The sequence below is a fragment of the Haemaphysalis longicornis genome, unplaced genomic scaffold (assembly GCF_048455015.1).
Source record: "Haemaphysalis longicornis isolate Haplotype H1 unplaced genomic scaffold, Haemaphysalis longicornis Haplotype H1 scaffold_1, whole genome shotgun sequence".
Classification (NCBI taxonomy): Eukaryota; Metazoa; Arthropoda; class Arachnida; order Ixodida; family Ixodidae; genus Haemaphysalis; species Haemaphysalis longicornis.
In genome coordinates, this window is record NW_027526203.1 from 465,478,208 (window position 1) to 465,491,088 (window position 12,881).

Sequence of the window (12,881 nt, forward strand, 5' to 3'; positions counted from 1 at the left end):
GGGCAACCTTTAGCTTCGTCGCTCCATTGATCGCACTGCAGAGTGGCGGAGATTTGCGCTGTAATGGTCAATTTTGTGGAGCAAACTGAGGTGAAACAATAGCCTGCATAAAGTTAGAAGAGGCAAGTTGAGCAATAGTTTCGTTGGTGATTTGTTTGGAGGACTTGTGTCGTGGATTGTTTTATAGATGAATTCATGGACGAATTGTTTGGAAAATGTGTCTTAGCAGCAGGACTCTGAAGAGGATGAGGAGGAAGCAGTTGGTGGGAAACGGGCACGGGACCACGAAGACCGCAAGGCCGCGGATGTTGCGGAGGATGCACCGGGCACGAGTGGTGTCAAGTCTGGTGCGCATCCAAAAGGTACCAAAGCCTCCGAGGTGCCCCGGATTTTCGTCACCAGTGAATCCTTGCCCGAGGTTGAATTTCTGCCAGCCCCACTGAAGCCGAAGACGTCCGATGCATCCTTGGCCGACAAGCCATTGAAGTCGTCCCTCAAGAAGTCTTCAATCTCACCTGACGACCAGCCTCTAGGAAGCTATGGGTGAGTCACGTTATGCCTCATTGTTTGGGTTGCTCACTGTACGTATGTCTTGTTTTGCTTAATGATGTTTTTGTGTGCAGTAACCCCCAAGTTTAGTTGATTTAGCTGGTAACAATGATTGCACATGAGGAATCAGTGAGTGAGGCTGTATATGGTGGGTGGGTGAGTGAGAATGCAAACGTACATTATGGTTTCATGTTTTTGGTACATTCCAATAAACATTAAAAAGCAAGACCTGAGGTGGGTTTCTCTGAATCGGTGAAAACCCCCAAAACCTTGATTTTGAGATGTCCTTATACAGGGAATACCCCCCAATTTCGCAGGCATAAGAAACCTTTTCACTGTAATATTTTTGCAGCAGATAAGCGTATTCGGGCAGGAACTATAAAAGGGCTTATTGACTGCTGAAAAAAATGTTAGTGGGTTGTTCTTGCCTGTTGTTAGCTATAAAGACCACTTATACTTAATACAGGAATGCTTGGAATACTCGCTCTGTGTGCTTCATTCTGGCCAAGTTTGTCTTGGCAGCAAGAACGACAAGTCTCGCCAACAGTTGTCCTTGATTTTTCCGGCATCCCCACTGTGTCGGGCAGAAGCGTGTGCATGTTCTTGCCGGCAAAGTTTACTAGGGCGCTAGGAGTGCACTACTCAGGCAGACAAGCCACTCAATGTATACGCTAGCATTTTTAACAAGTTCCACTGTCAATGCATGCTCTCAAAAGGGCTGCGATGGAGTTAATAATGTGAACGTGTCAGGCAGCTCATCAAGCAAGAAAAGCCAATAGCCCTGAAACACGGCACTACTTTTTTTGATCAACAGTTCTTGGGCTTTCATGCGTCAAGATGTTCGGTGCTGGGATTGACCTCCGCATAAGCAAGAGAGTTGCCATGTGATTTCGCCGTTATTTTTTTTGTTATATTGCAGCTTCTTTCCTAACCTGGACACTCGAACTGCTGATTATGGGAAACAGTGTGCTGACGTACCACTTTCATCAACTGTTCGAGACTCTTCTCAAGAACAGAATGAGTCTGATGGAGGAGCACACAAAGTCGCCTTTATTTTGGGTAATCACTCTTTGAATCCTTATTATTATTGTTATTTTGAATTTATTTATTATTATTGTTATTGTTATTAACAAAATATATAATGCATAGCATATCTGACTGCATTTTACTAGCAAAGAACAAACGCGGACGAAGAAGTACACAGGACACTCGTTAGTGTCCTGTGTACTAGCGAGTGTCCTGTGTACTTCTTTGTCCGCGTCTGTTCTTCGCTAGTAAAATGCAGTCAGATAACCAACTAGCCCAACTTTCCGCCTTAACGTAGCATATAGTATATGGAAAAGGGTCCCAGAGTTTGACACTGTAATATGACTCCTTTTATAGTTTATCTCCAAGGCAGTCAGCTCATGGTGAGATTGGTAAGTATCAAATGAGCTGTAGAATCGCTTTGCTGCTGAAAAACCACCCCTTTGTGGACCTGTTTCGGCTTTATACTTTTTACACTTTATAAAAAGTACTTGTATACTTTATATTTTATAAGTTATACTGTTCTATCTGGTTAAGGTAGAAAAGTATAATTTTCTTAGTTGATTACATAGTTGAAGCCAAAAGCACAATAACAAAATTGGGAACGGTTGGCATGGGGGGGGGGGGGGGGGGTGCATTTTAAATGCACTCTAAAATAATGCAGAGGAGCTTACCTTAGTTGCTAACAGTCAGGGCATACTTCCAGTGCTCACATGTGGGACAGCCACCTTACTAGACACCTTGAAAGTGTGCATCATGAATTAGCAGATACACTAGAGCCAGGGGAAATTTTGTCTCGACGTACGAAAAATAAGTGGAGCTGGCAGGGCACGCATTATTGTGCACCTACAGTGTGTTTTAACCACTAGCCAGATTCAAAGTTGTTTTTAAAGTAGTGTTGCCTCTACTCTCCTAATGCAAATAAAAGCCTCAAAGCAATTGGCTAAGTTAAGTGCCAGATTTTAATTATGTTATTATTACACACTTTATTGCATGCAATGTGTCCTTGTTTATATGAACCATTGGTAAAATGGCATTAGTGAGGCACTCATAAGGTGTCTTCGATTTGGCTGCACTCGCTGCACTCATTCAGGTAGTGCAGCACTCGCCTCTTCGATTTTCGAGTGCAGCGTGCGGCGCCTGCACTTTCCTCTTCGATTTACTGCCGGTGCAGGGAGTGCAGGATGAGTTCACGGCTTTCCCTGCACCTCCCAGGGAGGAGGTGCAGAAGCAGACGACAAAAGTGCAGTACCGGTTCTGCAGTGGCGGCACCTGTGCTGAACTGGCTGAACTCATTCTGAACTCGTGCAGAAAGTGCAGGCCAAATCGAAGAGACCTATAGTTTCCTGGGAAACATACTTCATAAGATAACTTGAAATGCCCTGTCCAGCCATGTAAATAGTACCTGCAGTGAGGGCTCGTTCATTTACATGTTTTTATTTTGGCAAGCCTCTTGGGATCGGTGTGTCTAGAGAACGTCAGCATTCACCTCAAAAGGAAACGTCATTTTCTGTCGGGGACAGTACTACATGCTTTCAGGTAGCTGCGCATTGGAAAGGGGCTACTGGTACCAGTGAATGCTGCTGTTCATGTGTGAATGCATCTCACAGCAAACTTTGGCAGCTATGTTTGTTTTGTGAGTACATGTTGCAAGTATTGTTTGCAGAACATGGTTCACGATGGACCTTTTTTCAGTGCCAATCTGTGTGTGCACCTGCTGTCGTTCTGCTATTCTGGGCAGTAACCTCAGGCAATACAAACACACAGCTGCATCCTCAGTTTGCTGCTTGGAGAGCGACTCTGCTTTCTAGTGCTGCACCTTTTGTTCACACTTTTTCGACAGTTTGCAGTGAGTTTGTACATGCACACACACACTCACAAAAAAAAGCTTACAGAGGAAAGGGGCCAACATGTTTGAGGCTGACCACGCTGCAAGCACATGGCTGCAGCTTCTAGTTTACTGTAACGTGGATACCAGTGAAGAAGTAACAAAGACATAAAAAAAAATCAGTAAAGAAAAGGGCATTTTGCCTACTTCAAATTAGTCTCGGGAATGGGCACCTGCTTCCGGGACATTCATGTGAATGGTACGAGTGAGGGGTCAGCGTGGGAGGGATTGAGTGACGGGGAAGTTTCGTGCACGAGTTTTTTTAAGACGATAGTCTTTTTTGGGCTACTTAACCGCGGAAATTTTGCTCTGTCTCTGTCTGTACCAGTCTACCTCGATTCAGTCTGTACCTCGATTCAGCCATCCGGGCAAAGTGAAAAGGATTTTTCAACAAGACGTTGTACAGGCAAAGCTTGTCTAAGCTTCTAAATTTGTTGAGCGAAAAGAAAACATTAGACATATTTGAGGCAAAACATCAATGCATAATGATATTTGCAGTGTTCTCTTAATTAAAAATGCACGGCTGCTTGATCAATTAAAAAAAGTACACCCAGAAAAATACAAAAAGCAGTCGCTCGCGATACTAGCCCTCGTGGCAGCATTCCAAGAATTCAAATGACAGCAGTGATGAAAGGTTCCAGTAGATGGCGCATGGAACGCGGTAAATTTTATGGACTTGAGCAAACCTCTAGCGTGTTCATTGTGGGAGGAGTGAGAGGGGAGAGGAAGGGCATGAGAGGTGGGCTGGAATGAGGACGGAGGCATTTGCTTGGCAGGGGTGGCAAACGGCTATCGCCTTTAGTAACAAAGCGAGCAGGCAGGTACATGGGTAATCTTTTCAACAGTGAGGCATTTGGGGGCGTGCCTGATTGCTGTTTTTTTTTTTTTTTTAGTTCACCATGGTAGCCTCTAGGAAGACCTACTGGAAAAAGGTCCATTAACAGATCTTTGCATGGCTCTGTTATGCACCGTGACTAGCCTGAAATGTGCCTAAAGTTTCTGTTGCAATGAAAAAAAAGTTTGCCTGTATGGATCTCCTCGGTGATGCTTCTGTAGATGAGTGATATTTGTGTTGTCCCATCAGCTGCACTTGGCTTCGCCATTGACTGAATTTTTCTGAAAAAAAAAAAAAAGAAAGCCAGAAATGTTCTGGAAAAAAACAGCAGCTAGAATTCACTTTGCTTCGCATATAAGAAAGATGAACTTTTTTGTAGCGTACTGCTGTGCTTGTTGTTAATCAGTCTTAAACACGATGCAGCACACTGAAAGAGAAAGGGCACTAAGATGCAAAAAGACTTGGCGAGCTTCGATTGCAATTCTTCAAATCAAATCAAATCAGTTTTTATTGCAAGATAAAACTGGTTGGCTTCCTGGGTAAAAGCTGCATAAGCAGCTTGACGGAGCCCCAGAAACCACTACAGTACAGATCTGTACAGTACAGACAGTAGAGTACAGGTTAGTACAGATCTCGGCTGCCGCGGCTGTTTCACTGATGGAGGCGAAGAGGAGAACACCTGTGTGTTGAGATTTCGGCACACGTTAAGGATACCCAAGTAGTTAAAATTAATTCGTCGCCCTTTACTGCTGCACGCCTCAGAGCCCAGGTGCAGGCTAAACTTCATTTTAACTTGAACTGATTGTGATTCAGTGATTGTGACGGGCCTTCCTGTTTTAATGCATAAAAGCGAAGGACTGTCAGATGTTTTTTTCGCATTATAATTTTTCTTGCTGCCTTTTTAAGGGTCGGACTCCACGGAAGAGGCGTCGCCACCGCAGCCTACTGTAGGGGACCTGCAGCCTCCATCAACCTCTAAAGGAATAGAACCGCACCGAGTGAAAGATAGGTAAGGCTGTTTCCTCCTCAAGTTCACAGTGGAATGTAGTTGAGGTAAGTTAACTGGTTAAGGCATTGCATTGCAATAGCCTCACGAGGGAGGAGGCCAACGTGTACAGAAAGTGCCACCAGCACACTACAGCAAAAAAACAAGAATCGTTCGGTTATGAAGCACGGTAGGCAGGAAAGAAGCGACCATCAGCCAGAGTGAAACCTGCAGCGACAGTGAAAGCTGTGCGAGTGATTGTTGCAAAAATTGATGCAATTAATTTGACACATCTTATGAATTCCTCACGGTAATTACAGCTCTCTTGGCAGTATTCTTGCTTGTGCTGTTATTACACATGAAGACTAGTTTTATGGTTTTTTGCACAGCCTGTTCATTACGTAGAAGATGCATGTCAGTTTATGAGACTTTTGAAGCAATGGTACCCACCACCGGCTTTTCTACTCTCCGCCTCCTGAAGGAGCCTCCACCCTGAAAGAGCGTCCACCCGCAGCCTCCTGAAGGAGCCTCCTCAGCCTCCTTTTCCGCCCTCAGCCACACGTTTTCATATTGACCGACTGATGGCTAGAGGCCGTTTTTTTAAGTGTTAAGAAAAAGCGTTTTAGGTGCAAAAATAGGCTAGAAAAGAAGCGTTTGAGGCCTCCAACGTCATAAATATAGATACCGTAAACTTTTGCACAAATGCAAATGATATCAAACAAAGACCTGCAGGACCTATACCTATGACAGGAAAACCAAAAAATGTTATTGTTTATGATGGCACAAAGGCGCCGACAGTTGCAAATAGCCGTTCAATTATCCCATAAAATTGCTGGACTAATGGCAATTCGTTGGCTTTATTCAACAAGTGCACTGTTCACATTCATGCTCAATGGCCACTGTTGCTTGTTCGCGCATCGCATATAGTGAAACAGGCATGACAAAGAACTCTTGAGATCTGGGAATACTGATTAAAAAGAAGCACTATTTTGTCTGCCTGACGAAATTACAACACAACAACAGACACAAATAATAAATGTAAGAGAGACGACGATTTATTAAGAAATTAAAATGCTCTTACTTGAGGACTGTGAGGTACAACTCTTAACAATTTTCTTATATACAATGATATTATTTGAACTGTTCAGGCGAAATGTTCAAATACTGGCAAATACACTTCGCAAATTAAATTTATGGATGCAGAAGCTATCGCAGTGAATGTCCCAAAAGGTTTATTAGGAAGTTAATATACGTGTATTTTCTTGAGATGGATGTTGCAAATGTCCTTTATTGCTCATATTTTGTTGTATTTTCTTGCAGGCATCACCACCACCATCATAGACATAAGCACCGTAGATACATTTATGATCCAAGTCTGATGGTCCTTCATGATGCTGGAGATAAACACAGGGTTATTACAGAGCCTGAAGAAGCCATGACACTGCAGTCAGCTGATCTAGAAGAAATGGCGAGTAAGTTCACCAAGATCTAAGTTCACGGCTGGTTTCACTGTAGGCTCAAGGTTTAAAGAAAATGCATACGAGTTCAAGCACTAACTTTGTTTCTAAATTGTGCTCTGCAAACAAGCATTGAGAAGATGTCGTTGGTTTATAAAATATGATTTCCTTCTGTAGTTGAGGGAAGGTTGAGGCCTGATTGCTTTATAGCCAGAAAAAAGCGCTGTAATAATGAGTTTTCCTTTTTTTTGCTTGCTTACTGCTCCTTTTCATATTTAACTTTTTTTACCAATGTCAGGCAGTCATAGGTTGATACCATCTGTGTCATCACTGGGAAAAATATTAAAAAGTCACTGAAGTGTTCCCACCTTTCCTTCTGTTTCTCTAACTATGTAGTTTAATAAGATGGGGTTTGCATTAAAAATGGCATGTTTGTTACTCTGAAGTGGCAATATTTCAAAGGAAGCAATGTTGTAAGTCATCTTCATGATGCATTTAAAAATTGAGTCCCAACTGTATTTCCGTAGGGCTTCATATACTATTGCCGAAGGTAATATGGTCAACAACTTTATTTTATGTAGTAGTTACTATTCCTCTTAGCATGTGCTCTACTTCCATCATTGAGCATGTCCGGTGTCGGGGCGTTACAGAGAGCTTTTTTTTTTCTTTCCAGGCCACAGGTTCGAAGACCAGAAAGGCATGCGCCGGCACAAGATCCTTGCCAAGAACACGGTGCTTTCATTCATGCAACCCGTATCTGAGGACTCTTCTGAGAAAGCACCTCCAACTGGCAGCGGAAAAAGATACTCTGTGCCGTTTATGAAGAAACTCTATGACCGGAAGCCACACGAGGTATGTCAAGAGCTTCTTGTTAATGTTTCAGTAAAGTAGGCGTCATTATCCATCATTTGACTTTAAAGGGGTACTGACATCAATTTTCGGCGTTAATATTATTGCACAGTTCGCTTCCTTTACTCAGCAGAATACCCTGGCTGAAATATGAGCGGCCTGTGACTGGAAGAACATACTTTAATTGAATCTCATTTATTGCGCTGACGGACAGCACGCGGAGCGGCATTCAGCAAATGGACATCAGCGTGACATCATCCCGTGGTAGCCAAAAAAAGTGACGCCGACAGCGCTCGTCAAAAACTCGTGACGTCACTTCACGCGCGTGGCCCCGCGAGCGGCGACTGGGCGCCGGCGTATTCACAAATGGGTGCACGTAGCCAGAGCTACAGGCATAACCGCTGCCCAGAAAGGCACTGTTGGCAAAAATAAAGCTCCACACACGGGAAAGGAAGCGGCAATATAGCCCGGAATCACAATAGAAGTCGCCATCAGGACTTTTATTGAAAGCGGTCATCGAATTTCTGCCGCAATGGTAGGCCTAGCACCTTCAGGCAGCTCAGCGCTCAGCGCTCAGCCGTTCAGCTCCGGCGGTGGCGGCGCGGCCGAAACAAAGCCCCTACCGGCCTCCGCAGTGTTTTGACGTCCGCACAAAGTGGTGAGGTCATGCCGGGATTCTGTCATATGGGCTTTTCGGGCTGAAAGCGCAGGAAATTGAAACGAACGATTTTCAGGCCGTTCAATGTAATTAATTATCGCGCGCTGAAGTATTTAAAGTGCTGTGTCGGGTTCACCAGACCATTAGGCATCGATAAAAGCCATAAAAATGGAACCTAAAATTTTCGTGTCAGTACTCCTTTAACTCTTTCGTTACCACGCCTATTCAAATCGATCACCGGTGATCGATGATTTATATTGCCTATTTTGACATGTTGTAGTCGTTTCTCGTACACCTAATGCGGCCAGTGGTGAGTCTAGGCACTGCCCTTTTAGAATCAGTTTAAATTTTCCCCCTCCGGCGACACTGAGAGTTTTGACGGCGTTTTTTGCGAGCTGAGGTGCGTGTGTTTTTGTGGAAGCGGGCGTGGCTGCTGCACTTGAGAAAAAAGGATGCAGATCGTGGTTAGGCTGCATTACCATAATTTTTTTTTGTCAAAAGGCTCGTGGCAAGTCAAATACCGAATAATGCGGGTCAGCTTTGTAATCCGACAGCGTTGAGAGGTGATAATTACTTGAAAATGGCCCAGCCCACTAATGATCTTTGGTTCGGACAAAGGGCAGCTTTATTCTCCCAAAGCTTATTTCTGATGGTCCCCTGCATGTCTAGCAAGTGTGCCTGCCATTTTCAACCAGTTTCCAGCAGTTTCGGTTTCGTTTTTGCATTGCGAAATTCATATTTGGCGCTACTACGCAGTTACCCAACTACAAGCTCATTTGCCATGGCGCCTCCGTTGCCCGCTACTGCTCCTCAAAACAAGCATGCCGCTCGCGCTTCTACTTTATATACGCCTCGCTTCTGCGATAAGAGCTTCCGCTGAAAGTCAAACGATAACACCAAGTCGTCGGGTATCAGTTCAGACGAGGAGAAAGCTTCCAATTGGCCTTGAACACCGCCAGCTGTTCACCGGCCAGTTTCGGTTTCATACGAGGGTATTTTTGGAGGTCTAGTGTCGCTTCTTAGTAGTACTGTCTATTCTGACAAAGTCTCCAACAGCCTTGTATTTGTTTCTTTTCGAAATGGTTAGGTGGCGCTGCAATGTAGTAGGCTCGTAGTGCTGAACTCGCTTCACAGCCCGACGGCGGCTTGGTGAAAGCTTGCTGGGCATGATTCTAGCACATCATACCTTATTCCTGTAAGCAGGGCTACCATAGTGAGTCAGAACATGATAATAAACCGCGAATGAAAGTTCTGATTGATATGTGATCATCAGAACGTCAACAAGCATCCACCAAAGAGTTTGGTTCTCAACTCCAAGCGAATTTTTTCACATCGCTTGCTTGCCTTCAATATTTTGCCGGTCATAATCATTGACAGATGTTTTTACATCACGTGGAGGCTAATTTGGTCCTTTAATAATTTCAAACCACCAGATTTCTTCTAGAGAACCATCCAAAATAGCAAAAATTTGAAATAGTGGTTGGGCTTCACCACATGGCAAGGGCACTACGCGGGCTAACATTTTTTTTTATATCTAACAAATTGTACTGCGCAACTCAATTTTTTTTTCTAGGACAAGTTTTTGAAATGTCTACCTACCAAATGTATATACTAAATTTTTTCTACTACTGGTGGTTTATTATACACAACTTACTTTTTTCTTATTTTCTTCGACGCGTGGACAAAAATTTCGAATTCGATAATTTTTTTCGCAATCATTATTTAGGAAAACATTATTCAAACTGGTGTCGTTGGAAAGCGCGTGGAATAATCTGCATTTTATGTCACTGCAATGTGTGTCTAACCAATATGTCTAGCACAAAAAAAAATGTTTTGTTAGACCCTTCCAACTTGGTCAATTTCCTGCGGTAACGAAAGAGTTAATTAAGTGACACCAATCACGAATACAAAATGCAAGTTTGGTTCATTAGAAAGACTGCTTTGTCCCAATAACAATGATACCAGTGTTATCCAAAAACAATAGTGGAAATATAAAAGGAAATGTGAAGCAGTGGCGACTCCCCAGCCAGCAACTTTTCTATGACGTCAGAGAGTCTTGTTTGTACGATTGGCGGCCGCCAAACTAACCCATTGCTAAGACACATGACTGAACGATTGTAGTGAGGCCTTAGTTTTGTTTGATCGCATCACTTGAATGCTAATCGGCAGGTAATGCACTAAAAATTATTTTTAGCACTGTCCCATATGATGCCACTCCTGCCCATAACACGTCACTGTAGCGCAAAATTTGAAAGTTTTTGAATACTTCTTGCATTATTTTCGTTAACAAACATCTTTCATGGCTAGAGTGGAGCTGAGTGAGGTGTTGAAGCCTAGTTCTTTCAAATTAAACAAAGTTGTATTTTGTCTTCATGATGCCTTTAATCAAGATTTGGGTTCAATCCCTTTCCTGAAAAAAGTTGTTAGGGTGGCATGCATTATAGGCAAGGTTGGGGAGGCATGCATTACAGGTTGGATCTGCCGAAAGTTTGGTGACTATTTGCATTGGGAAAGTTTAGTTAGCAGGGTATGGGCACCTTCTGGGAGCTAGGCTTGAAGCTCAAGCGTGGCGCTTGCATTAGGTGCACTCTGGCCTGGCGCTGTGAAGGGCTGATATAGCTCAGTCTGGCACCTCAAGGCAAAAATTTAGCTCTGGCTTGGCCCTTTCAGCACTTTCATGTCAGAATCCTGTATAGATTGCATACACATACAAAATTTATTTATTCCATTTATTCCATATTCTTTTTTACTGGCATAAGTCACAAAGAAATGGTGCTTGCCTAAATTAGCTTTTAAAGAAGGCCTGGCCAGACCAAGGAAAATACTTAAGGCTGTTGTGTGCACCTACCGTATGTTAAATCATAGTAGCCAGGCTCTTCATCTTTGAGGTAGCATTTCCTACTACTTCTTCTTTTTTTTTTGCTTTTGCTTTTGCCTTTGCCTTTCCACCAGGTGCGATTTAGCGAGGTTCTGCTGTATTCTGACCTGCGACCAGTTCGATCCTGGGTCGAGGTTTGTGAAGCAGCTAGTGGGTCAGACTTAGCCTAGGCTTCTGGGCAAAGCCAAGCCCTGACTTACTAGATAGAGGGCTCATACTTTAATGTCATATTGTATGATAAAAAAATGCATAGTGCACTTCTAAGCAAGGGCGCATTGCTATATTTGAGGCTTCTTTCTCTGATGCTTGCCTTTGGTTTTTCTCTGTTGAGGAAATGCAGTGGAACCTGGATATGTCGAACTTGAGGCAATTCGCAAGATAGTGTGGTGTAACGTACTGATAATATAATAAAGTAAATCCGCAGTTTCTATAAAAATCCTTTACGTGGATGTTCACATTCCAGGATTTGAGTGACAGTTAAAAATTTCAGAGTTCGATATATTTGTGTTTGACTGTATTAACTGGAAAACTGCATTGTTCTATAGTGCTTCTAGGTAAGACAAGCTTTGTATCAATCGGCTAGAAGGTAGTAATTAGTGTTTGTGTGTCTGCTAGACATTAATGGCACAAAGTATTTAGTTTGCACCTCGAGGGGGGCACATGGTGCGAAATGGGTGCACTGTTCACTCGACTTGTCACTGCTCTGTTGTGGATGTGGTGGTGGCTGTTGCATTCGTGAGCGCGTTCCTGCGGCCGTTGTGCGTCCTCCCCACGCATCGCTCTGTGTGGCGCAGATCTTTGTCGAGCTAGACGAGCTGGTACCCGAGACGTACGAGTGGAAGGAGACCGCCCGTTGGATCAAGTATGAGGAGAACTTGAAGGAGGATGTGGACCGCTGGGGCAAGCCTCACTTGGCTTCGCTCTCGTTCCACTCGCTGCTTTGCCTGCGCAAGTGCATCGAGCAGGGCACTGTGCTGCTCGACCTCGAAGAGAAGGACCTCACGGGCATTGCCAACAAGGTCGGTTGCTGCCCCACCCCCCATTGTTTCTTTCCGAGATTTGGTGTACCTGACGAATGCTGAGTGCTGTAGCCAACTTCCTGACGTTCAGGTGGTGGACAACATGGTGCTGACTGAGCAGATTCCTCACGAGAGCCACGGTGCTGTTCTGCGCGTGCTTCTGCTGCGTCACCGGCACGGCGCAGAGAAGGGCCTCAACACTTTCCTGCGCCGGAATTCATCCGGAACGTTCACAGCACTCAAGTGAGCACTCACCAAAATGTAATACAGTCGTGAAGTCGCTTGAACAAGCACTACTTTTCAGTTTTGAAGACTCGCATCAAAATGTCAGTCTTAGTAATGAGCGCAATTGAACAACTTCATGTAACAAGTTCTCCGGCACAATTTTTGTGCTCAATTTTAACCTTCAGTTTATAAAAGCTGCTTCTTTTCTCTTTGTGAATTGCTGCTTTTGGTTCATAACATTTGCATTGAACAGGTCATGCTTCAACTGCACCTAGCCTTGCTAAGGTAGGCCAGCAATCTCTTCATCCAAGTACTAAAACCACTCGAGTGGTTACCCTAGGGTGGCTGACAGTTTCATTGGTATGTCATGCAGCTTGCTTGATGGATTGATATGAAGAACAGACTGCTTCAGGTCACAGCTGCGTTCTGGGGTTTTCCTCTGGCTTGGAGCTCCGCTTATTGGAGGGAAATTTCATCGCCTTGCACACCTTTTCTGCTTGTCCTGTGCGAGA

The 12,881-nt window shown here is 44.0% G+C and overlaps 1 protein-coding gene across 7 annotated transcripts in view; it reads left to right on the top strand.

The window, feature by feature from the left end:
• LOC144156196 (band 3 anion transport protein-like) overlaps positions 1-12,881 on the top strand; it is a 217,898-nt gene that overhangs the window by 179,738 nt on the left and 25,279 nt on the right. For 6 of the 7 annotated variants that reach the window (XM_077688066.1, XM_077688067.1, XM_077688068.1 and 3 more), the window contains 7 exons: positions 227-543; positions 1,469-1,608; positions 5,205-5,307; positions 6,604-6,755; positions 7,414-7,592; positions 11,920-12,144; positions 12,236-12,387. In XM_077688066.1, the coding sequence (XP_077544192.1) occupies positions 227-543; positions 1,469-1,608; positions 5,205-5,307; positions 6,604-6,755; positions 7,414-7,592; positions 11,920-12,144; positions 12,236-12,387 (1,268 nt within the window). The remainder of the gene's footprint in view (positions 1-226; positions 544-1,468; positions 1,609-5,204; positions 5,308-6,603; positions 6,756-7,413; positions 7,593-11,919; positions 12,145-12,235; positions 12,388-12,881) is intronic. The other variant, XM_077688072.1, reaches the window with a different exon arrangement.